General features: G+C 43.5%; 1 protein-coding gene across 4 annotated transcripts in view; it reads left to right on the top strand.

The window, feature by feature from the left end:
• The window catches only part of MYH15 (myosin heavy chain 15), a 78,590-nt gene that overhangs the window by 41,130 nt on the left and 14,883 nt on the right, over positions 1-22,577 (top strand). For 3 of the 4 annotated variants that reach the window (XM_034790645.1, XM_034790640.1, XM_034790632.1), the window contains exons 28-41: positions 687-777; positions 2,085-2,474; positions 3,527-3,653; positions 4,847-4,965; positions 5,648-5,844; positions 7,644-7,993; positions 9,238-9,362; positions 11,937-12,052; positions 15,685-15,877; positions 16,818-17,021; positions 18,247-18,372; positions 20,204-20,374; positions 20,998-21,102; positions 21,871-21,966. In XM_034790645.1, the coding sequence (XP_034646536.1) occupies positions 687-777; positions 2,085-2,474; positions 3,527-3,653; positions 4,847-4,965; positions 5,648-5,844; positions 7,644-7,993; positions 9,238-9,362; positions 11,937-12,052; positions 15,685-15,877; positions 16,818-17,021; positions 18,247-18,372; positions 20,204-20,374; positions 20,998-21,102; positions 21,871-21,966 (2,410 nt within the window). Of the gene's footprint in view, positions 1-686; positions 778-2,084; positions 2,475-3,526; positions 3,654-4,846; positions 4,966-5,647; positions 5,845-7,643; positions 7,994-9,237; positions 9,363-11,936; positions 12,053-15,684; positions 15,878-16,817; positions 17,022-18,246; positions 18,373-20,203; positions 20,375-20,997; positions 21,103-21,870; positions 21,967-22,577 lie in introns of those variants that run through there. The other variant, XM_034790655.1, reaches the window with a different exon arrangement.

Raw genomic sequence — 22,577 nt, 5'->3', positions numbered from 1 at the left:
CCCAGAATCCTGCCTGATACAGTGGCAGACACTGAATGCCATTTCAGAGGAAGGTGACCCAAGAATATTGTGCAGTGCTGAATTCCTTCCTGGTGCCTGCAGTTTGTACCCTGAAGCATGATATTTGATTGATCCCCATCTTCATATTCCTAAAATGAATATTTGTGAGCCTTTAAGCTGACCAGAGAAAAGGACTTACAGAAGTCTAAAAAAGGTGTCTACCCCATCTAACCTGCTAACAGTACAGTTGTAGGACCTCAGCTCTGTTAAATGTACGTATCCACTGAGTTTGAAAAGCAATTTGATTTCTGTGTGACCTTTTACAAATAACAGAGGTAAGAAGTTCTCACCTATAGCTATTCATAATATCAGAAGTCCATCCAGCACTGATATTGTACAAGGTAAGGACGCTTTACATATAGTAGCAGAACATATGAGTGTATGGACAGTCTTAGCTTGGACAATACTGTTCTGACAGAAGACTGTATTTTTTCCAAACCCAATGGTGGTGAGATTGGGAGTTTTAGTGATATTACAACAGCAGCATTCTTCCCATTTCAGCTCTGACTGAGTCAGCACTTTTATTCCCAGGTCTTTATACGGGACTATAAAAATTTGTTTTAGAAAATCTTTGCTTCAGCTGGTAGGGTAAATCTATTACTGCAGAACTTTATTTTCTTTGACAGGAAAGAATTTGAAATAAATCAGCTGAACTCTAAGCTTGAGGATGAACAAACCCTAGTGATGCAACTCCAGAAGAAGATCAAGGAGCTGCAGGTAATTTTTTTGTCTTCAATTCTTCTGTGTCAGGAATGAACCCTGGCAGGGGATAGAAAAGCATGGAGAGTGAGGGAAGGAGAGAGGAAGTGATGTGCTCTCTTATGTTTCTGCCCTGGATACATGGCACAGAGAAGGAAGAGGGTGAGCTGGTAGGCCTGAAGCACAAATGCTGTGGCAGACTACTCTGAAGCATGGAGCGTAATAAAGGAGTCTGAGCCATCTGAGAAGAATTTATACATAGGAGACCATCCCCAAGCTTAGGGAGCCTGAGGCTAGTTTCACAAAGAAGAACCAATTTTGGGAGGCCACCTTCAAGCACAGGGGACAGAGAAGCCCAGGCTTAACTAGAGGGACCCTGGGTTAACTAATGACGTGGGGGTTCAGGAAAGGCAATAAGGAGGGAGACTGAGAAGGAAATCTACATGAGAGTGGGTGCAGGAGAACATAAAGAAGGAAATTGGGTACCAGAAGGCTCAAAGCCTGGATTCCACTTGTGCAAACTGAAGAATTAGATTGTGAATCTGGTTCACAGATCTTGAGTTACAGGCTGTCACAGTCCTGTATGTTCAAGGAAAGGAAAGATACAAACTGCAGAGATATGTGAAATAGCTAGAATTTGTCACTAAGACATAAAACCCAGAGTCCATTCCAGAATAAATGCTTCTGATCCATGGAAGCCCCATTACTCTCCTGCGTTCTGTATCTGCCAAGGTAGTTTCTCGGGAGTGTGCAGGATGCTGCACTAATTATGCACTGACTCCTTCCCAGGACAAAATTTGTGACTGAACAGCTCTGATGGTCCCAGTTCAGAGGTGAGAGAGGGAGTTGAAGAAAGAGGTCATGAGGCCTGCTTATTACCCAGGCACTCCTCAGTCTCCCACATCCCAGGCAGAGGTTGAAGAGTACTTGCTACACAATGGCTATTACAATAATGGGAAAGAGCCTCTTACAGTTTTCTTGAACAGTAATTGGGAGAGGAGGAGATACTCCTCTGTCCCACTTCCAGATAAATTGCTTTTCTTATATTCCTGGTCTGCAGACTTTGGACTCAAGCTTGTAGAGAAAGAACTGAGTGGTTTTAGTAGGAGATACGACGCCTAGGTCCTATTCCAGCTCCAACACTGATTTGTTTGTCACTGGGCAAGGTACTTCACTGCCGTGGCTTGGTTTCGCCATTTCTAAATTGCAGTATGTATGACATGGAGCTGTTGTGAAGGGTCATTATTTATGAAGAGCTTTGAGCTTCTCTGGCAATTGCTAAGGAGGTGAAGGGTGTTACGTGCATGTGTCTCTTTGCCTCGTAGGCTCGTATAGAGGAGCTAGAAGAGGAGCTGGAAGCAGAAAGAGCTGCCCGAGCCAAGGTGGAAAAGCAGAGATCGGATCTGGCTCGAGAGCTGGAGGAGCTGAGTGAGCGGCTGGAGGAGGCTGGAGGAGCCACTGCAGCACAGCTGGAGATGAACAAGAAGCGGGAGGCCGAGTTCCTGAAGCTGCGGCGGGACCTCGAGGAGGCCACGCTGCACTATGAGGCGACAGCTGCCACCCTGAGGAAGAAGCATGCAGACAGCATGGCGGAGCTGGGGGAGCAAGTGGACAACCTGCAGCGTGTCAAGCAGAAACTAGAGAAAGAAAAGAGTGAGCTGAAGCTGGAGGTGGACGACCTGTCATCCAACATGGAGCAGATGGTCAAGGGAAAAGTAGGGCTTCTGAGACTTTGTACACAAACATACATACAAGGGCTTGTTTTAAAGTTTCCAGAGAGGCAGAGGAGGGCTGGATGATTCAGGAGAGCAACAGAAAGGGTCTGGAGGCTTTCACATCTAGGTCATTTGTTTCACTCCATCCCAGGCTGGTGATGACCTTCTGATGGATATTGGGTGGCTTATTTGAAATGAGTTTGGTCCTGCAGCTCCTTCCTTACCAGTCATAGGCCCTTATCTCAGAAAGTACTACTGTGATAAGGGGTCCCTCTTAGCATTCTCTGAAGAGCACCCAAGTGCTGGGGGGTGATGGAGACTGAACTATTCCTCCACCTCACAAAGAAGTTCCTCTGGATCACTGTTTGAGTCAGATCAGCAGGGAGGTGTTGAGTGGGGGTAGTTTACACAGCCACTGCCTGTATTGTTACTTTGGGTAGCTAAATTGTGGGTGTAGTCTTCTGGGTGGTTAATCCCATCCAGCAATTCAGAAGAAGTTTGAAGAAACTTACGCTTGTGCATAATACCTTTTGAAATCATTGCAGGAGCTTTCTACCACATAGTCTTGGATTCTGAATGGAAACGATCATTAAAGAAAATAACTATTTTTCTGTCCTCTTGCATCACCACCTTGCACTAACTTTATTTTTAAGAGTTTAATTTTTTTAAAAATCTGTGGGGGATCATTTCTTCTGGATCACCTTAAAATCTGAGCCAAATCCTAAAGTCACTATTCAAGTTTTACTCAGGCAAACTTTTTTGAAGAAAACGGGAGGCAGAATGTATAAAAATGTCAAACACCATAAAAATCTTATTAAGTAAACTCCTTGCTTATAAGTATAATATTAACAAAATACAATGCAAGTCTTCTCACTCCAAAGCTCATTGAACAGAAGATTTTAACTTCTGCCTTCCAAAATTCTACTTGTCTGGGGTGAAAATATCACTAGTGTTTTTATTTTGAATCCTTGTATTATAGGGTAAACTGGATGGTAATGTACCTGGGCTGGGAAGTTTGCAGCTTTGTGTATCTTTTCTCTCAATTCCATTAGTCGAATGCAGAAAAACTTTGTCGCACATATGAAGACAACCTCAATGAGACAAAGACTAAACTGGATGAAATGACTCGCTTAATGAATGACCTCACCACCCAAAAAGGAAAGCTGCAAACTGAGAATGGTAGGTATATGCAGCATCAGTGAGCTTCTTTGAGTTCATTGCAGGAATGTGCTAGACCCTGGAGGGAGCTGGAATTCTATTGCATACAGGTGGTTGGGTGGAGAGTAAACACCTAGTTAGATACTACCTGTGTGCCTTGCCTCACTTCCTTTCATCCAGGTTATAAGCAAGTCCAGATAGATCTTTTCTAATCAAAGAGCATCCCCCCTGCCTTTCACAGATCTCATTTATTCGTGACACCCCTGCGTGCAAGTAGAAGCTCACTCAAATACACCTGGCTTTTTTAAAAAGAATAAGCTTTCCCTCAGGCTACCCGTGAGCTGTGCTGCCATCATATCACCTCAGTTAAACAGGAAAATGCTGAGCAAAGTTCAGCTGTGACGACCCTGAACAAGGAACACCTAACCTAGGTGCTGCAGGAGGTAGTGGTGTTAATACAGTAGGCGGCATTATTGTTTGTGAGTGTGCTATGCCCCAGCATGGTGTTAGGGCATTGTGCTTCTGGACAGGCATTCTTTCAATGAGACATGAAACCAGTGTCATCTTAGTGATCATTCAAGATCCTATGCCACTTTTTGCAGGAGTGTCAATCTCTGCATCTTGACCAAATTCCAACTCTGATCACTGTTTTGTTAGCCAAAATTCCTATGTATTTTCACTTAGGCATTATGTTTTTCATTTTCTGTCCTAGACTAGTGTGCAGCATTGCTGTGCACTGTTAAATGCTGCATACCAGCTCCGCACTGGCTGTATTCACGTGGTGGCTAAAGTGTTTCATGTTTTCTCCTGACCTGCCTCACGGGAGTTGTGAGGTTGATGTTTCTAAAGTGCTTTGCAATGTTGGGGGAAAGGTCTATAGAAGTGCAGTGTACAGTAATAAAAAGTATGAAGGAAAAAAACGGTAATTATACATGGACGCTAGTGTATGTCTACTTTAATGAATGATGCAAGAGTCCAACTAAAATTAATGCACCACTGTACATGCCATGTGTAAATAAACTAAAAGAAACCTTCTGTTGGGTTTGACCATTGCATATATCTGAGAAGGCTGACTCAGATGCTTTCCTTAACAAGAGATCAGCCATATTCACTGGGGGAGGGGGGTTGAGCAGGTGTAACTAAACTTGAATATGGCCCAGTGGAACAGCAAGCAGCTCATGTTCCAATCTTGCTTGGTTAAAATCCCTTGGCAGGTGAATTTGCAAGACAGCTAGAAGAGAAAGAGTCACTGATAAGTCAGCTTTCCAGAGGGAAGACATCATTCACTCAGCAGATTGAAGAACTTAGAAGACTGCTGGAAGAGGAAACCAAGGTAATGCTTTGACTCTTTCACCCCATTTGCTTATGTGTAGGCTTTGGACAATGACACATTTTACTTAGCTGTAGTAAAAAAAAAAAAAGTGAGATGGGTGGAATGCTTGTTGATTGAGATGAATGGGAATGGATTTATTTACTTTTAACGTGGAGGAAAACTAAAATCAGACATTGGAGCCTGAACATTCTGATGCCAGTACTAATAGGACTTTCTGCATCTGAACAGGACAAGTCAGAGAGGTGGGGAACAGGAGTTTCAAAACAATGAGTTATACTCTCTCTCTCTTTCTAGAAAGAATCATTCTAACAGGGGCTCCAAGCAGTAAAAAGTGTTCGATAAATCTTAGAATTTTCATTTGGATGCTTATGCGAATGAATTAGAACTTCTTTGGTCTCAATGCTGGAGTGGACATGTTGCAGGGAACAGGCTTTCTCGTGGCATTTAGGTTGTTTCTTACTTCCATTTGGACCAGAAATACCATGAGAATGTCCTTTCTTGTACTCTTCCCCACCCCTCAGCTGTGACCAGACACTCGGAGACAAAGAGGAAAAGGAACTGAAGTTTTTGTAACCTAGAAAGGCTCAGTTTGGATTGTTGGGGATGTGTTGGTTGGGACTTATTGTGTCCCAGACTGGTTTGCCATCCTTGACTATAACGACGTAACCTTTTAATCCTGCAGTCCAAGAATGCCATTGCTCATGCACTGCAAGCTGCCAGGCACGACTGCGATCTTTTGCGGGAGCAGTTTGAAGAGGAGCAAGAAGCCAAGGCAGAGCTGCAGCGGGCTCTGTCCAAGGGAAATGCAGAAGTGGCACAGTGGAGGACTAAATATGAAACTGATGCCATTCAAAGAACTGAGGAGTTAGAAGAAGCCAAGTAAGTGGTTTATATTAGCATTGCCTTCTTCCTGTACTCCACTGGGAGAACTACACTCCATAGCATTTTTAACCACCCTGAAATATGCAGAGTAAATAGGATTACAGTGCTAGTAGTTTCCACACTGTCAGCTGAATGTATGCTCTGTCTGTGTTGTGTTGCCATCTCCAAAGGGTTAAGAAAGAGAACAATCATTAGTGCCGTTAGTCGGGAGCCACACTTACTTGATACACCTCTACCCCGATATAACGCGATCCAATATAACATGAATTCAGATATAATGCGGTAAAGCAGTGCTCCAGGGTGGTGGTGCGGGGAGACGGCGCACTCCGGTGGATCAAAGCAAGTTCGATATAATGTGGTTTCACCTATAACGCGGTAAGATTTTTTGGCTCCCGAGGACAGCGTTATATCGGGGTAGAGGTGTAACTTGCTTGGGAGCTATTTATAGAATCATAGGACTGGAAGGCACCTCAAGAGGCCATCTAGTCCAGTCCCCTGCACTCATGGCAGGACTAAGTATCTAGACCAGGGGTGGACAAACTTTTTGGCCTGAGGGCCGCATCGGGTTTCAAAAATTGTATGGAGGGCCGGTTGGGGGGTCTATGCCTCCCCAAACAGCCAGGCGTGGCCTGGCCCCCACCCCTATCTGACCACCCTGCTTCTTGCCCCCCTGAGTGCCCCCCCCGGACCCCTGCCCCATCCAACCACCCCTTCTCCCTGTCCCCTGACCCCCCCTGACCCTGACTGCCCCCCGCCGCCCCATCCAACCCCCCCTCCTTCCTGACCGCCCCCAGAACTCCCCCGCCAGAACCCCTGCCCCATCCAACCACCCCTTCACCCTGACCGCCCCCAAAACTCCCGCCCCCATTCAATGCCCCTGTTCCCCGCCCTTTGACCGCCCCCACCCCTATCCACACTCCCGGCACCTGACCACCTCCCTGCCCTCTATCCAACCCCCCTCCACCATTCCCTGCTCCCTTACCCCGCTGCCTGGAGCACTGGTGGCTGGTGGCACAGCTGCACCAGGACAGGCAGCCGTGTTGCCCAGCTGGAGCCAGCCACGCACCGTGCAGCACAGAGCACCGGCTCAGGCAGGGCTCTGCAGCTGCGCTACCCCAGGAGCTCACAGCCCCACTGCCCAGAGCATTGCGCCCACGGCGCAGTGAGCTGAGGCTGTGGGGGAGGGGGAACAGCAGGGGAGGGGCTGGGGGCGAGCCTCCCGGGCCAGGAGCTCAGGGGCCGGGCAGAATGGTCCCACAGGCAGGACGGTCCCGTGGGCCATAGTTTGCCCACCTCTGATCTAGACCATCCCTGACAGGTGTTTGTCTAACCTGCTCTTAAAAATCCCCAATGATGGAGATTCCACAACCTCCCTGGGCAATTTATTCCAATGCTTAATCATCCTGACAGTTAGGAAGTTTTTCCTAATGTCCAACCTAAACCTCCCTTGCTTCAATTTAAGCCCATTGCTTCTTCTCCTATCCTTAACGGTTAAGAAGAACAATTTTTCTCCCTCCTCCTGTAACAACCTTTTATGTACTTGAAAACTGTTATTATGTCCCCACTCAGTCTTCTCTTTCTCCAGACTAAACAGACCCAATTTTTTCAATCTTCCCTCATAGGTCAAGTTTTCTAGACCTTTAATCATGTTTGTTGCTCTTTTCTGGACTTTCTCTAATTTGTCCACATCTTCCCTGAAATGTGGCACCCAGAACTGGACACAATACTCCAGTTGAGGCCTAATCAAGCCTGTTCATGGTTGTCTTACTGCTCTGCCCCATTTTTCCCTGTGTTAGAAAAAAGCTAGCGGCTCGCCTACAGGAAGCTGAGGAAGCAATTGAGGCAGCCAATGCCAAGTGCTCTTCCCTGGAGAAGACAAAGCACAGGCTGCAGAACGAGCTGGAGGACATCATGATTGACTTAGAAAGGGCCAATTCGGCAGCAGCAGCCCTGGACAAGAAGCAGCGCAATTTTGACAAGCTTATCAGTGACTGGAAGCAGAAGTACGAGGAGACGCAAGCAGAGCTTGAAGCTTCCCAGAAGGAAGCCCGCAACCTGAGCACAGAGCTGTTTAAACTGAAGAATGCCTATGAAGAGACTCTGGACAATCTGGAGACAGTGAAAAGGGAAAACAAGAATCTCCAAGGTAGGCCATGCATAACAGGCTCAGCAGTAGTTAAGAGAGAACCTGGTCTTCTTGAGATCTGGTGCCCAACTGGCAACTTCATGGACCTGTAGAAGTTTGAGAACATTAGTCTCGCTGCTGCACTGGAGCAGTGAGTGGTGGCTGTTCCTTCTATCACTGAAATCTGTTCTATTTTCCTTCTCTAAATCCAGTTTTTAAACAAATTTGGTGCTGATGAAAGATGCTGAATTAACAGCATTTATCCACAGGAACAGGAGCAACATATGGGCAGTTAGTGCATGCTTTTCTACACTAACCTGCCAAAGTACCCCAATAGTACCCTGTAGCAGGCTCTATCTTCATGGGATAAAGAAGAAATCAAACCCTTTCCATCACTGGCCAACTGCTGAGCCTGCCGACAAAGGACCTAACTGGTACCAGTTATGGTGCTTTTTGTAACATGGAACACTTCTCTACTAGTGTATGAGAGACAAATAGTTTCACTGCGGCCACTGAACAGCCATTTTGTAATCGATTTTTGGCCACGATCCCTTAGCAAGTATTTTGAAATATCCAGTCCCATGTAACTAGAAAAAAATTAATAGAACTGTACTAAGGTCTTCAACTTTATTGGCTTGTCGTCTAGAATTTTGTTTTGAGCTGTACCATCCATCTGACACTTGTTGAACAGAGTTAAAGTTTAAAATACTAGGTCCTATTTCAAAAGATCATGGGATCATAAAGGAACGCTCTGGTGTTTGTTACCCACAGGCGATCCAACCAGTTCTTCATATAGGCCCAGAGGAGTTCACATCACACACCCCAATCATCACTGTCGGTCTTTTTGGCAGTCACTTGAGTGAGCATAAGTCTTGAATGGGGGTGGAGAGTTAACATACTCTGTCATTGTTTAGAGGTGCTACTTGGAATAGGAGTGAGGAATGTAGATGGACTGCTGCCTGCATGGGACATTTGAAGTTTCGTGGACAGAGCCCTTCCAGAAATTAGCAAGTTTGCTAAGCTGCTAAACCAGTTTAAAACTGGTTATGCAGAATCCCCACACAAAAAGATGCACTGGTTTAATTAAACAGAGTTAAGTGAAATCAGTGCAACTTCTGTGTGTATAGACAAACCTTTAGCAAGTTATTTGGAAGGTGATTTTTGTAATCACTCTCTGTGCCTGGTGGTAAAATCATAATGTTATACTTGTATGTACAGTACTATGTTTCTGGGACTTTGATACTAAATTCTTCTTGTCATTTCAGAGGAGATTTCTGATCTGACTGATCAGATTAGTGAAGGAAACAAAAGCCTTCATGAGATAGAAAAACTCAAGAAACAGGTTGAACAAGAAAAGTCAGAAGTTCAGTTAGCCCTGGAAGAAGCTGAGGTAAGAGGAAGGAAGGGAGGGAAGGAGGTTTGTCTGTTGCTGTATCACTTTCTCAGTCACATACACAGCAAAGAGCAAACATTTATTGCCTATTATTAGGAGATATCTTTCTCTGCTCCTCTGTATTTACACACCAACCTTGCTGGCCTAAATTTTCAAAAGTAACATGATTTTGGCAGCTTCAATTGTTGGGTGCCCAAACTGAGACACCTGTAAAGTGACCTGATTTTCAGAAACTGTAAGAAACCCTTCCTCTGAAAATCAGGCCTCTTCAAAACAGTTCAACTTGGAGCATCCAAATTCCCAGTCACTTTTGAAAATGCAAGTTGGTGGTTTTGTTCACCCAGTTTAACACCTTACTGAGTACGCCAAATATCTTGTATTCATCAGCAAATTCTTAACTCTTATCTTCTTCTTTGAGAATTAAAAGCTAAACTTTATGAAGTTTTATTCTAAACAATGGCTCGCTATGGATTGCACTGAGATTAGTGCCCGGCTTTCTTTCTACAATGCTAATCTGCTAAGCAAGAGTAGCAGTCTCATAAACCCAAATGAAAAGAGGCTATTTAGAAAAATTTTAAATCCCAAAGGAGTTTGGTAAAAATCACTGAACATCATTGCAGTAATTTTCTGCAGTGACAGGCATGCATACATCCAGGGAGGACCCACCTCTATTTCTGAGAGTGAACCAGCACTACAAAATTCATTACAGTCCAGGTGGAAATCTGCTCCTGATTATTCATTTAAAAGGTCAGCTTGTATATTTCTTGAGGTTTTGGTGCACTGCAGGGCTAGATTGGTGCATCACTGTATCATGGCTAGTATAGCATGTGGCAGGGGATTTTTCATTAAAGTCAAGTGTTGATTTTTTTTGTGTCGGTATCTTATTTGCCCTCCTCTAAACAATGCTTGCAAAAATTAAATTAATCAAAGAACTGTAAACTGTTAATACACTAAATATGTGTAACTTTTTTTTGGTCTGTTGCAGGATGTTTTATACTTGGCAGGGATTTCATGGCCATGTAGACAGGTGTTAAAATCAGAGCGGAGGAAATAGCATCTTTTTCCATAGCTCTGGGGTGCTGCGAGTGATTATATGTGCTGCGTACATATTTATCTCATTAGAGAGAATACATCTGTTCTTGGGGATATAATGACACACTTGACTTTCATGAATTATGTGGCATACTTCCCACACCCATGCAAAAGCTCAGCAGAATTCTAAGTCTGTGAGCAGATCAGGCTAATGAGTGCAAGTAAAGTTTGTGTTACATCCCCAAAATGATGATGTATCTTATTTAGAAGTCAGTTATGGAGTGCAATTTTTTTTAATAAGGTTTTTTCTTGTGAATCTGGGTTGCTGGCTGTTGTTTTAATATGCAGTACTTTTGTGTGCTGTTGCCATTGGTGGCTTATTAGTGTGGTGTGTTTGTTAAAATGAATATAGATGGTGCATGGGTGACCAGAAATAAGGGATAATTTGCTTATCTATGTCTTTTGTATGTCATTATTCTACTGATATCATCTCTTCAGACAAATGTAGATCAATGAGTGACTCTGTCTGCTCTCTTCACAAGTAACCAGTCCTTACCCAGCTAATCTGCCTGCTTAAATCAGAGGAAGTTTTGGCTCAATCAGAAATGAGTCTGAACTCCCACTGACTTCAATGGGAGTTTGCTTAAGTAAAACCTGCAAGTCTGGTGCCTTAATATTTAACCATAAGCTATTACGTAAAGTCTCTTGATCGCAATTTATGGGGGGGAAACAAAAACAAAGGTCATGGGATTTAATAAGAGGTTACCATATAGTTTCCTTACAGGTTTTTCTGTATTTTAATAGAAAAGGGGAAGATCTTGATAGCTACACATTTTGTCATGAAAACCTGATACTTTTCATCCTTCCCTTCCTTTTGGTGTCAGGTTATAGATTCACATCACAGATCCCACTGCCATCAATAGGAACCATGCGTGCTTCTAGAACAAGATTTGGCAAGGAGTACAGTACAGATGTCTTTAATTGATGATCATGTGAATGAGGATAGTTAATTTCAGCAAACACTTGTACCTATTGCTGTAAGGCTGATGGGGAGGTGGGGCGAAAAGACAGATTTAGACAGGTTTTGCAAACAATCCTGTGGCTGAGTTCTGCTCCCCCTGAAGTCTTTGGGAGTTTTGCCACTCACTTCAGTGGGAGCAGGATGGAGTCCTTTTACCATTACTGTGTAAAGCTTATCTACATAGAGTTTTTGTATTGGTACAAAAACTGTGTAGACAAGGGCTAAGACATCAATTGTCAAACTGTGTACTGTTTGACCACGTGTAGCCTGAAGAGGTGACTGCTCATGTTTCCAGCTGTCAAATTGCATTAAAAGACAGGTAAACACATTAGGAAAGCCAGGTTACTTTTCTCCAGAAGCAACTGTAGTTGCCACAGGTAGATGGTGATGGGTGAGGAGACAGTCAGGAATGAAAAGGAGGTGTCCAGGGTCAATCTCAATGTTGTGATTCATACTTTGAAAAAGTCTAAGGACCTCTGGCCTAAGAGGCTTGTTCAGTTGTGTGCATTTTATTTCAGGGAGCCCTGGAGCATGAAGAAAGCAAAAGCCTTCGTTTCCAACTTGAAATTTCTCAGATTAAAGCAGAGTTTGAAAGAAAACTGGCAGAAAAGGAGGAGGAAATGGAAAACATTAGGTACTATACAGTGGGAAAATGGTTTGTAATGGATGAAACTCAGAAGTTCTGATGCTTCTTCAAGGCTTCTGCCAGCTTTTCTGATCATCCTGGAAATCTGGCTGAAATAAAGTTTCTTGCGAAACTTTAAAAGGAAGCACAGAGATGTGCAAAGCTAAAAACAAAACCAACAGTTGAACAATTGTTCTGTTAAATGGGTCATGTGTGGGTAAGAATTGGATGCAGTCCACTTTTTCCAACTAGTTTGGCCATCCCTAAAAATACTTACAATTTCTTCTGCCTACCTAAAAGATTAATCCTATACTGGGATTAATCCTGGCTGCAGTAGCATGACTCAGAATGCAGTAAGGGAGCATATGAAAACCAGGTAGATTAACCAAACAAAGAAGACACATTCTCCAGCTAGATATAAGGTCATGTCTAGGGATAGGCTAAAGGCTTATCTTCACTAGCAACTTAACACAAGGTAAAGCTCCCTGACACCTGCCCACAGACACAAATCCATCACTTGTGTGTGTAGTTGTGGAAATAACACAAGTCAGCGGGGGTATAAGGCAGACCTTGAGAGCCACTAAATCAAAGAATCTGTAGTGTGGAAACAGACTAGTGATGCAACATTAGCATCAAGGACTGCTATTACACTAATGCCTTCCAACACTCTGCCCAGAGAACTGTCCCACAGTAGGCAGCTGCTTATGGTGCCACATCTAACAAGATGCTACAACAACACTGAGACTAAAGCTGGTTGAAAAATGGAAAACAATTTCAAAATTCAAAATTTCTAAATTGTTTAGCTTTTGCAAGATTCAAAATGGAACAATTTGGGGTGGGGGGAGGGTTATGTTTTTCTGACACATTTGTAAAGTGTTTTCCCTGTTTCTTTTTTGCCACTCAGTGCAATAGAAAATGTCTGATATCCAGATTTTTGTTCCATTTTTTTTCCACTTTTTGCTTTCATTTTTCCTTTTGCCACCCTGCAACTTCTAAAAACTTCTCCACGCTTTTGAGAAATTAGAGTGGCAGAGTTAGTTTCATTTTTCCTGTAATTTTCCCAAAGTTGAAGAAGTTCTGAAAAGTTAGTGGCAAAAGGGGAAAAAAAGCCATCTCGAAATCATTCTTTCTGTAGCAAAGAGGAATGAAGGAAGAAACGGGGGGAGGGAGGGAAAGAGTTGAAAATTCAGCATTCATGAATTTTGAAATTTTCAGTTTTGATTAAAAACCAAAAAACTGTGAGAAACTATAAGCTTTCTGCAAAAAGTGTTTGATTTTGAAAACAGGTCATTTTCTATTGAAAATATTTTGTTCAGTTCTAACTAGGATCCCTGTGGCCATGTTCACCAATAGGCCTCTACTGAATTATTGTTCTGCCTGTGGAGTTTCTGCCCTCGCAGCCTCCCCTCCACATGGGGTTCTACTCCATCGTAAGCAGCAGGCCCTTAAAGTTGCAAAATGCACCCTGGGAATCTTTGTGCTGGCTCCCCAGGTACCTGCCTTGAAACAGCACTACAGGGTTCTGAGGAACATTCCTAACAGTACGGCCCACCAATGAAGAGACCCTAACTTAGAGGGAAAATAATGACATAAGGGACTGAATGTGGTTGGTGAGTTGGATGGACTAATAGGAAAACGGGAGCAACTGGAGGGCAGCAAATCAAGGAACATGGCTAGTAAATATAGGCAGAAAATAAAATGATGTGGTGTGCAATAAAAAGAAGCTACTACTAGGCAGGGTGGCCTAGTGGATAGTGCCACAGTGGGACTCAGAAGATCTGGGTTCTGTATCCAGATCTGCCATTGGACTGCTTCACCTTAGTGAGCCTCAGTTTCCCTATGAGTAAAATGGGGATAATGACATTGCCCTTTGTGATGTGCTCTGAGATTTACCGAGGAAAAGCGCTATAGAAGAGCTATCATCAGCAATACATATTTGGTGGGCAGGAGAAGCCTGGAAAGCAGTAGTGGTGGAAGAAACCTTAGGAGTGTGGGCGTGACTATGAGTCAGCAGTGTGATATGGATGTTGGAGGGTTATTTTTGGACAGGGCACACAGAGGCATCACACCGCAGAGTAGGCAGATGACAGTTCCTCTGTCAGTGGTTAAAATAGATTGAGACAGGAGCTGGAGCAGCCAGGGAGGAGCACTGGACGGGGAGTTCTCCCTCTGCTGTTAGCAACTGCACTCATCCCACTCTCCCTTACTGTAGCCCGTGATTTTTACGTCCCCACGATGCCCACACCTGCAACACTGTCTTTAGCTCCGGGCAGCCCGCTGCCAGCAACATGGAGATCCATGTGTCATGAGTTTATACAAAAAGCACTAAAAATGCTGAATTGACTTGTGAGGGCAGATGAAGAGCTACCAGCAAAGCTGTGCAGTTTGGCTAAGCAGAGACAGAATGGGGGAGAACTTATCAAGGGGGACAGGGGATGTAATAGGAAGCAAGGAGATGAAAGAAAGTTTTTTCTTGTTCCTCGGGTTATTTTTTTCCCTTTTAGTGAACCCTATTAGGCTGAGGAATTACTCTCCTTTAGAACTAGATGGGGCAAAATTCTAGAAAATGTGCTATAGAGAACAGTCCTGCAATGTCTCGGAGGTCTCTAATAGGTACTTTCCATCCCGGATATGTCTGAATAATGGTTTGGTGTTTTGATTATGTGAGATTTGGAACAGTTCCCAGACACGCTGGGCTGTTCCTGAGAACTCTGGGGCTGTTGTGAGTGATATGAATTTCAGCACTTATTTTGTATAACAAAGGAGAGGAAACAGACCAATTATGGGTCAATATAGTCACGGCCAAAAGCCCTTTAAAAAGTTCAGCAAACAAAAATATCAGACATTTACAGTTCCCTTCAGATGAGGTATAGTCTCTGCTTTGAATCATTTTCTAGTAGAGAGAGGGGATAATGAAGAACCTACAAAAACCTAAAACCATGTGGATCAGAAATAGGAATTCCTGAGTTCTAATATCTCACTGTATTGCAGAGGACAAACTATATACCTCTCTGTATCTGTTTCTCCATGTATAAAATAGGAATACTTGCCTACCTATCAGAGGTGTTGAGTATTGATTGATGGTTAATGCCTGTATAAAATGGCGCAGATGTAAAGCACTGAACTAGTGCCAAGAATTAAGTATTGTTTGTTAGGTTCAAACCCAGAAGAAAGAATTTGTGACTCTCCCCAGTGTAATAGCCTCAAAGGTGCTATTTGGACATTTAGGGAGGAAGAAGAGGGGAATAATGGGGCTTGCTATGTGGCACGTAATAGTCTAGACTCCTGTGGGCTAAAATACTTCGGTCTAATTTCGGATGTTGGGTTTAGTGTGCGGGTGCTGGGTGGCATAGTTGGCCTGTGATATAGAGGAGGACAGACTGGAGGATCTGGTGGTCCCGTCTGGCCTTAAACTCTGACTATGATCAGGAGCTTATTGAGGGGAGCAGACAGATCTAGTGGTCACGATGGGTCATTATGTACTACCGCTGTATACACTCATCCATACAGAAATATGATTCCATTCCTGAAAATGCAACTCTTGGGAAATAAAATATTATTGGAGGTAATTAAAACTTCTGTGGAGGGAGGGGAAAGAATTCCTTACCCGTAATGTCTTTTGAATATTACTCCAAAATTAGGAGAAACCAGCAGCGTACCATAGACTCGCTGCAGTCCACCCTTGATTCTGAAGCCAAGAGCAGAAATGAGGCCATCCGGCTGAAGAAGAAGATGGAAGGGGACCTCAACGAGATGGAAATCCAGCTCAGCCATGCTAACAGGCATGCCTCAGAGGCAATAAAGTCTGCACGTATCCTGCAGGCACAAATAAAGGTACCCCATAGCGCTGCCAGTCCGAACTACCCAACTACAAGCAAGGGCTGGGTTTTATTAATTCAAACAGAAAAAACACACATGCAGAGCAAGTGCTTTTACAGCAATAATTATTAGTACAAATTGAGATTCTGTTCCAAAAGACTAGGTGCAGTTAGAGTGCCCTGCAGAGCATGGCCAGTCTTTGGTGTGTGTCAGCTGCAAAGTACTTCTTAGCCTATAACATCTTCAAAGAGCTTGATAAAAATTTAATCAGATTCTGCCCTAGGGTCACAGGGCCCCGATGGAAAGACTGCCCTCTGTGAGGGGGAAAAGCAGAAGTGCAAGGAACTTCCTCTCCCCAGGTCCTTTAAAGGAGTAGCCATTTGACAGGGAGTCAGAATGGCCAGATTATCTATGTAGCTTCATTTAACTTAATTCTCCAGAGCCTCTGACAACTGGTTTCCTATTAAGCTCTGACACCATTTTAAAGTCAGGTTTCCTTAATCCATCACCTGCACTCCCCAGAGGATAAATCCACAAAATACCCCTCATTTGAAACCACCACTGATTTGAAGGTTCCGTTCATGCCCAGCAGGCCAGGGTGAATTAAACCTACTGTTTTTCACAACATTGAGGGTGGAGGCAGGGAGAAAGTCTTTTTCAGTACTTTTTTAAGCAGGAGCTAAAACAGCTTCGAGACCACCTGGATGAGCCCCCACTCCACATTGTTCAGTCAGATTTTCAGAGGCTTTGGCAGTTAACAGCAAAGACGAGCTCAAGTAGGGTGACCAGATAGCAAGCATGAAAAATCGGGGGGGGGGGGCGGGGGCATAACAGGAGCCTATATAAGAAAAAGCCCTGAATATTGGGACTGGCCCTATAAAATCAGGACATCTGGTCACCCTTAGCTCAAGTCCCATCATGCTGGTGTGTGAGAATGCTGCTGTTTCTGCTCCAGGACCTGCAAGTGCAGCTGGATGATTCAGAACACCTGAATGAAGACCTGAAGGAGCAGCTGGCGGTCACTGACAGGCGGAACAATCTTCTCCAGTCAGAGCTTGATGAGCTGAGGGCCCTGCTAGACCAGACTGAACGTGGGCGTAAACTGGCAGAACACGAGCTACTGGAAGCCACCGAACGTGTGAACCTTCTCCACACCCAGGTTGGATTTCACTGCGGGGAGGGGGCAGTTTCCTAAGCTGTGTGTGCACTATGCTCAAGAAGCAGCAGTAGTGGCTATTGGGGAAACGTGAAGACTGCACATGCCAGAAAAATATGAACTCCATAGCCACTGACCCTCATTTGTCAGAGAGGTTTCATTCATTCCACTAAAGGAAATGAGTCAGTCTCTCTCTCTCTCTCTCTCTCCATATCATACTTCATTCCCATCATGATATCAGTGCAGAAGTGATCTAGCCTGCTATAATAAACACTTCCTAAAAAGGGTAAAGACGGAAGTCAGATGATAATTGGGTCTTTACCTTCTTCACAGGGTGTCATAGAATTTCAGACTATCTTACTACTATGTTTACACTCAGCAATGTTAAAACCCCGTTGGGTTTGTGGATTGTATGGACACTATTTTGATGGGGGGCAGGAGACGCGGTATGTGTGACCTTTTCATGCAAGCTGCTTAGAGAAGCCTTCAGTAAAACATGCAAAGGCCATTCATTATGTATAGCTACATTGAGCAAGACAGTACATTGGAACCAGCAGCAAGCGGCTCCGTACCACATTATAGGTCTTCATCAATATAGGGCCATCAAATGGTGGGCTAATGAGGACTGGGGTGGGGAGAGCAGATAAAATAAGTGATTTGCCCTTGTTGCTTGTTACCTCCTTAAGCACAAGTGGAGACTTAGCAGGTTCTAGGAGGGTGTCTCTTCATAGACAAGGATTTCTACTTCAAACCCCTATGAGCCCATCCCTAAATAATTAACTACCAGCAGGCTATGAAAGCTTGTCATGCATTAGCAAAGCTTGTGCTATTAACACATTATGTGCTACCTCCTGAACTGCAGCCACAATACTGGATTTCCAATACTTTAATCACCTTTTAGAATAACTGATTATGGGACCTTCATTGACCAGAGCTGAAAACACTGCACCAGTCCCCTATTTCAGTGTTTGGTTGAATTTTTTTGTTTAGTTCCCTTTTGATTATTAAATATGGATATTCAGAGCTCTGGGGACTTTTTAAAAAAAGATAAAATACACACAACCTAAAGATAATCTAAAAAGTCAGGCCTCTACCATGTTAATAAATACTGTACCCTGTGAAGCCTAGGGAGCTGCAAAAATAGATGTGTGGTCATAGGTAGGTTTGTTGTAGGACTTAAACAATTTATATCCCTAATAATCTTTCCCCTTCCTTTTTTAACAAAAAGAACACAAGCCTTATCAATCAGAAGAAGAAGCTGGAGACTGACATCTCTCAGATGCAGAACGAAGTGGAGGAGGCTATACAGGAGTGCAGGAACGCTGAAGAAAAAGCCAAGAAAGCTATCACCGATGTAAGTAGACTGGCTGCTTGTTTCCTTTTGCAGGTGTAGCACCATAGTCTGACAACACTTCGTTCACCCTGAATTTCCATTTCTGTGGCTATCGGGGGTGGAAAATGGTTTATTCAGTGGGCTCCAGAGCTGGCTGAAAGAGGTTAATGCTGCCCTGGTGCAGAAAAGGTTGGAGGGAGGAAAAGAGAAACGTTTTCTCCTTGATCAATTTCTCTTCTCCAAGAAGGGGCACATCTGCTGATCCTGAAAGTCTGGGTTGGATCGTGTCACCTCCAAATAGTTCTTTGCATCTGGACAAGCTGAGCCAGTTGGGAGCCCACCAACCAACTTCCACTTGGCAGCTGCATAGATCACAAGAAAGGCTCTGTTAGGGGTGGGGGGTAACATTCCAGATTCCCAAAAGAGTAACTTTAAAGTCAGATACCAGCCAGAGATGTGGGAAACCACATGACACTACTCTCAGCACAAGACTTATGGTCAAGAGAAGAGTGATCGAAGACATCTCTTGGAGAGCAGAGCGGTCAAGCTAGTGTTGTTTCAGCTCTAGCAGAACTGGAGAAATCAATGTTGCCAGAATCGTTATATCAGCAAACAATGTGAAATCCCGGACCCAGGTTTCACAGTGTTGAGTCCCCATGAGTTGTACACCCAGAATTCCTGGAGGAAGTTCCTCCTGTATCTTTTTCCCAACTGTTCCTCAGCTGGTCTATCTCCTTAAGAGGTGGGAGATGTCACCAGTTCAACTCCAGCCCAGTTATTACCTTCTGATGGCTGTTCAGTGACCGCTCCAAAATATGTAGCTGGACCTTGGTTTTATCACATCTGTCTGTTCAGAAATAGACTCATTGCACCGCTGTTAGCCACGTCAGCAGAAAGACCCAAGACACAATAGGACATGGCCTCTGAACTCTTCATCCCTAGATGTGGTGCCTCCCGGTCACTGCTGGCATAGACTGGGGAAGCTTCCCTGACACTCCCCAGACTCTACCTGTTCTATGGATAAATAAATAGTTGGTCTTTCAGGCTTGTTAGCCCAGCAACTTTCACAAGCATTGCATCCAGACCATTTTTAGTACATAAAATGTATGTAACAAATGGCCCAGTTTTACTCAACAGGAAAGCCACATACAGATATTGAAGTAGGAAGCTAAATCTTAAATCACAGAATTAAAAGCGAGACATGGAAAAGACCTATTAGGTCACATTGTCCATCAAATCTGCATGTGAAGGACAACTCTCTACAGAGTACTGTCTAGTACAGGGTCGGCAACCTTTCAGAAGTGGTGTGCCGAGTCTTCATTTATTCACTCTAATTTAAGGTTTCGCGTGCCAGTAATACATTTTAACCTTTTTAGAAGGTCTCTTTCTAGAAGTCTATAATATAGAACTAAACTATTGTTTAGATATATGCATCCGAAGAAGTGGGCTGTAGTCCACGAAAGCTTATGCTCTAATAAATTTGTTAGTCTCTAAGGTGCCACAAGTACTCCTGTTCTTCTTTTTGCAGATACAGACTAACACGGCTGCTACTCTGTAAACTATTGTTGTATGTAAAGTAAATAAGGTTTCAAAATGTTTAGAAGCTTCATTTAAAATTAAATTAAAATGCAGAGCCCCCTGGACCGGTGGCCAGAACCCGGGCAGTGTGAGTGCCACTGAAAATCAGCTCATGTGCCGCCTTCGGTACACGTGCCATAGGTTGCCTACCCCTGCTCTAGTACTTTGTTCAGTCTAGTGTAAATGTCACAAGCAGTGGGGCGTCCTTCACTTCTCTTATGAGCAGCTACCAGAGCCCAACAGACCTCACTGTGATGTTTTATTTGTATTTTAGGCCGCAATGATGGCTGAGGAGCTTAAAAAGGAGCAAGATACTAGTGCCCACTTGGAGAGAATGAAAAAGAACATGGAACAGACTATTAAAGATCTCCAGAAAAGGCTGGATGAAGCAGAGCAAATAGCACTGAAAGGTGGCAAGAAGCAGATCCAAAAGCTGGAATCCAGAGTAGGTTTTCTGCCCTGTTTATAGGCCACGGTCGCCTGCTTACAGATACTTCATAAAACTCCGACCAAATGGTTGCTCTGGACACAGTCACTTCTGACCTTGGCTTAGGGACCATCTATAAAGTACAAAGAACTCTTTAGAGATGATATTAAGAGTAAACTCTTTTAAGAGTTTCACCTAGGCCAGGTGTGAGGTCCACGTGGACCCATCTTTCCCTTTTATCACCTGACTTGGTTGACATAGCAATGTGGTTGTTGTAGCCAACACCAATATGATAAAGCCCAGGCTTAAAATAAGGCATAAAGTCTGAAAATGGCAAAAGCCTCTATGCTTCCAGCTTAGCTTGTGAACTCTTTGGAGTTTTTGTATGTTTGTACAGTATCTAGTGTGTTGGGATTCCAGTCCTGATTGGAACCGCTAGTGCAATATAAACATTATGTAATAAAAATGCATAATAAACCAGATAGAAAAGCAACATCTACATGGAAATTTTGGTCTACTGCTGAAGCATATACTTGGCGATAGTGACAAAGGGTCCTGCGAAGATGAATGTCACTTAAACTGTAAATTAAACTACTTGATGTTTAAACATGTGGAATTACATAATGTTTCTTCTCTTGCAGGTACGTGAGCTGGAAAATGATCTCGAGAATGAACTCCGTCGCAATACAGAATCCCAGAAAGGAGTCCGCAAATATGAGAGACGCATAAAGGAGCTGACTTATCAGGTACTGGAGCAAAAACCCCAGTCCTGCTAAGTATTATACTAAACTGTAGGTCCCTGGAAGAAATGTTTTCTTTCAAATACACTTTCGAACTGCATCCTTCTCCCAGTGGAAATCAGCATTGCTGAAAGCTTTGTCAATGCTAGTGAATTTTAGAAAAACACTTTCCAATGCTACCCTCAATTAACCTAAACAATTGTTAGTCTAGTGTAGTTGGCACTTTGGCATTTTTAACCTGGTGCTATTTAAACCTGCTGAGGTGCAGCCGTAGGTACCATTTTTCTTGATGCATGTGAAGGAGACTCCAGCTCTCTCACTCAAGTGTTGACCCTGCTAACCAGAATAAAATAGATTAAACTTACTTTTTCATTGGAATAAAAAGATAAGCTTCCACATGCACAGGGAGAAGATCTGCACTGGAGTACCATTTTTATTCTATAGAGTAGAAATGCCCTTCATCATCTTTGCATCATCCGTTAGGGAGTCTGTATCACTATGCTTGATACTTTCTAAATATATTTCCTGATCGTTCTTTCCACTGCTCAGTGTTGTTTTTACTGTTGAAACAAATACATACCCTTGGTCAGTCCACTAGAATATTTTTTCTTCTCTCTATACATAGTGATACAAGTTGAACAGTTTTGTTTCAAAGTCCTAAATTTCCAATGTGATAGAAATAATTGCCTCACAAAACTTACTCCGTTTGTGACATACTTATACCTTCTGCCTGTCCATATCATTAAAGCATTTTTTTCTGTTTGCTTGGTGTAGGCAGAGGAAGATAAGAAGAATCTGACCAGGATGCAGGAGCTGATCGATAAGCTGCAATTAAAAGTGAAAAGCTATAAGCATCAAGCTGAGGAAGCTGTAAGTGACAGGAACAGTTGTGACATGGAATGGGTTTTTTATGTATATATTTATTTAATCAAGTCATGCCCTCACTTACAATTGCATCCTTGGTCATTTGAGCCCACATCCCCAGAGACATTTAGGCACCTCCCATTGAAACCAATGAGAGTTAGGCACCTAAATACCTTTGAGGATCTGGGTCTCGGGGCCTTCATGTACTAAAAATCATTTAGCAGCTTTATTAAATATATTCAGCTTAGCAGAAGATCTACGTAGTCCTGATTTACACCGTGCCCTCCCTACCCGTTCCACCTTAAGCAGCTTGCACTTGGGGTTGTGTATGGATATAGTTTTCAGGGGCTGTCTTTCTTTGTATCCTGGGCAAGGGGTTTGGATCAACCAGAGTGAAACTTTTCATGACATTCTGTTAACCCGCTAAGTCAGTGATCACTGAAAAATGCCTATAACATAGTTCCATGTTAAAAGGGTTTTGGTTTTTTTTTCCATCCTGAGAGTTTCCCTTAAAATGGGGAATACTGCTGGAACCCGCAAAACATTTGACTAAATGTTTGCATCGCAAAGGTTGGTTAAGCCCCACAGATATTTGCCGCTTAGTCTCCCACACTTGA

Source organism: Trachemys scripta, chromosome 1 (assembly GCF_013100865.1).
Source record: "Trachemys scripta elegans isolate TJP31775 chromosome 1, CAS_Tse_1.0, whole genome shotgun sequence".
In the NCBI taxonomy this organism is placed as follows: domain Eukaryota; kingdom Metazoa; phylum Chordata; order Testudines; family Emydidae; genus Trachemys; species Trachemys scripta.
The sequence above is the reverse complement of the archived record's forward strand: the minus strand, read 5'-3'. Positions and strand labels throughout refer to the sequence as shown.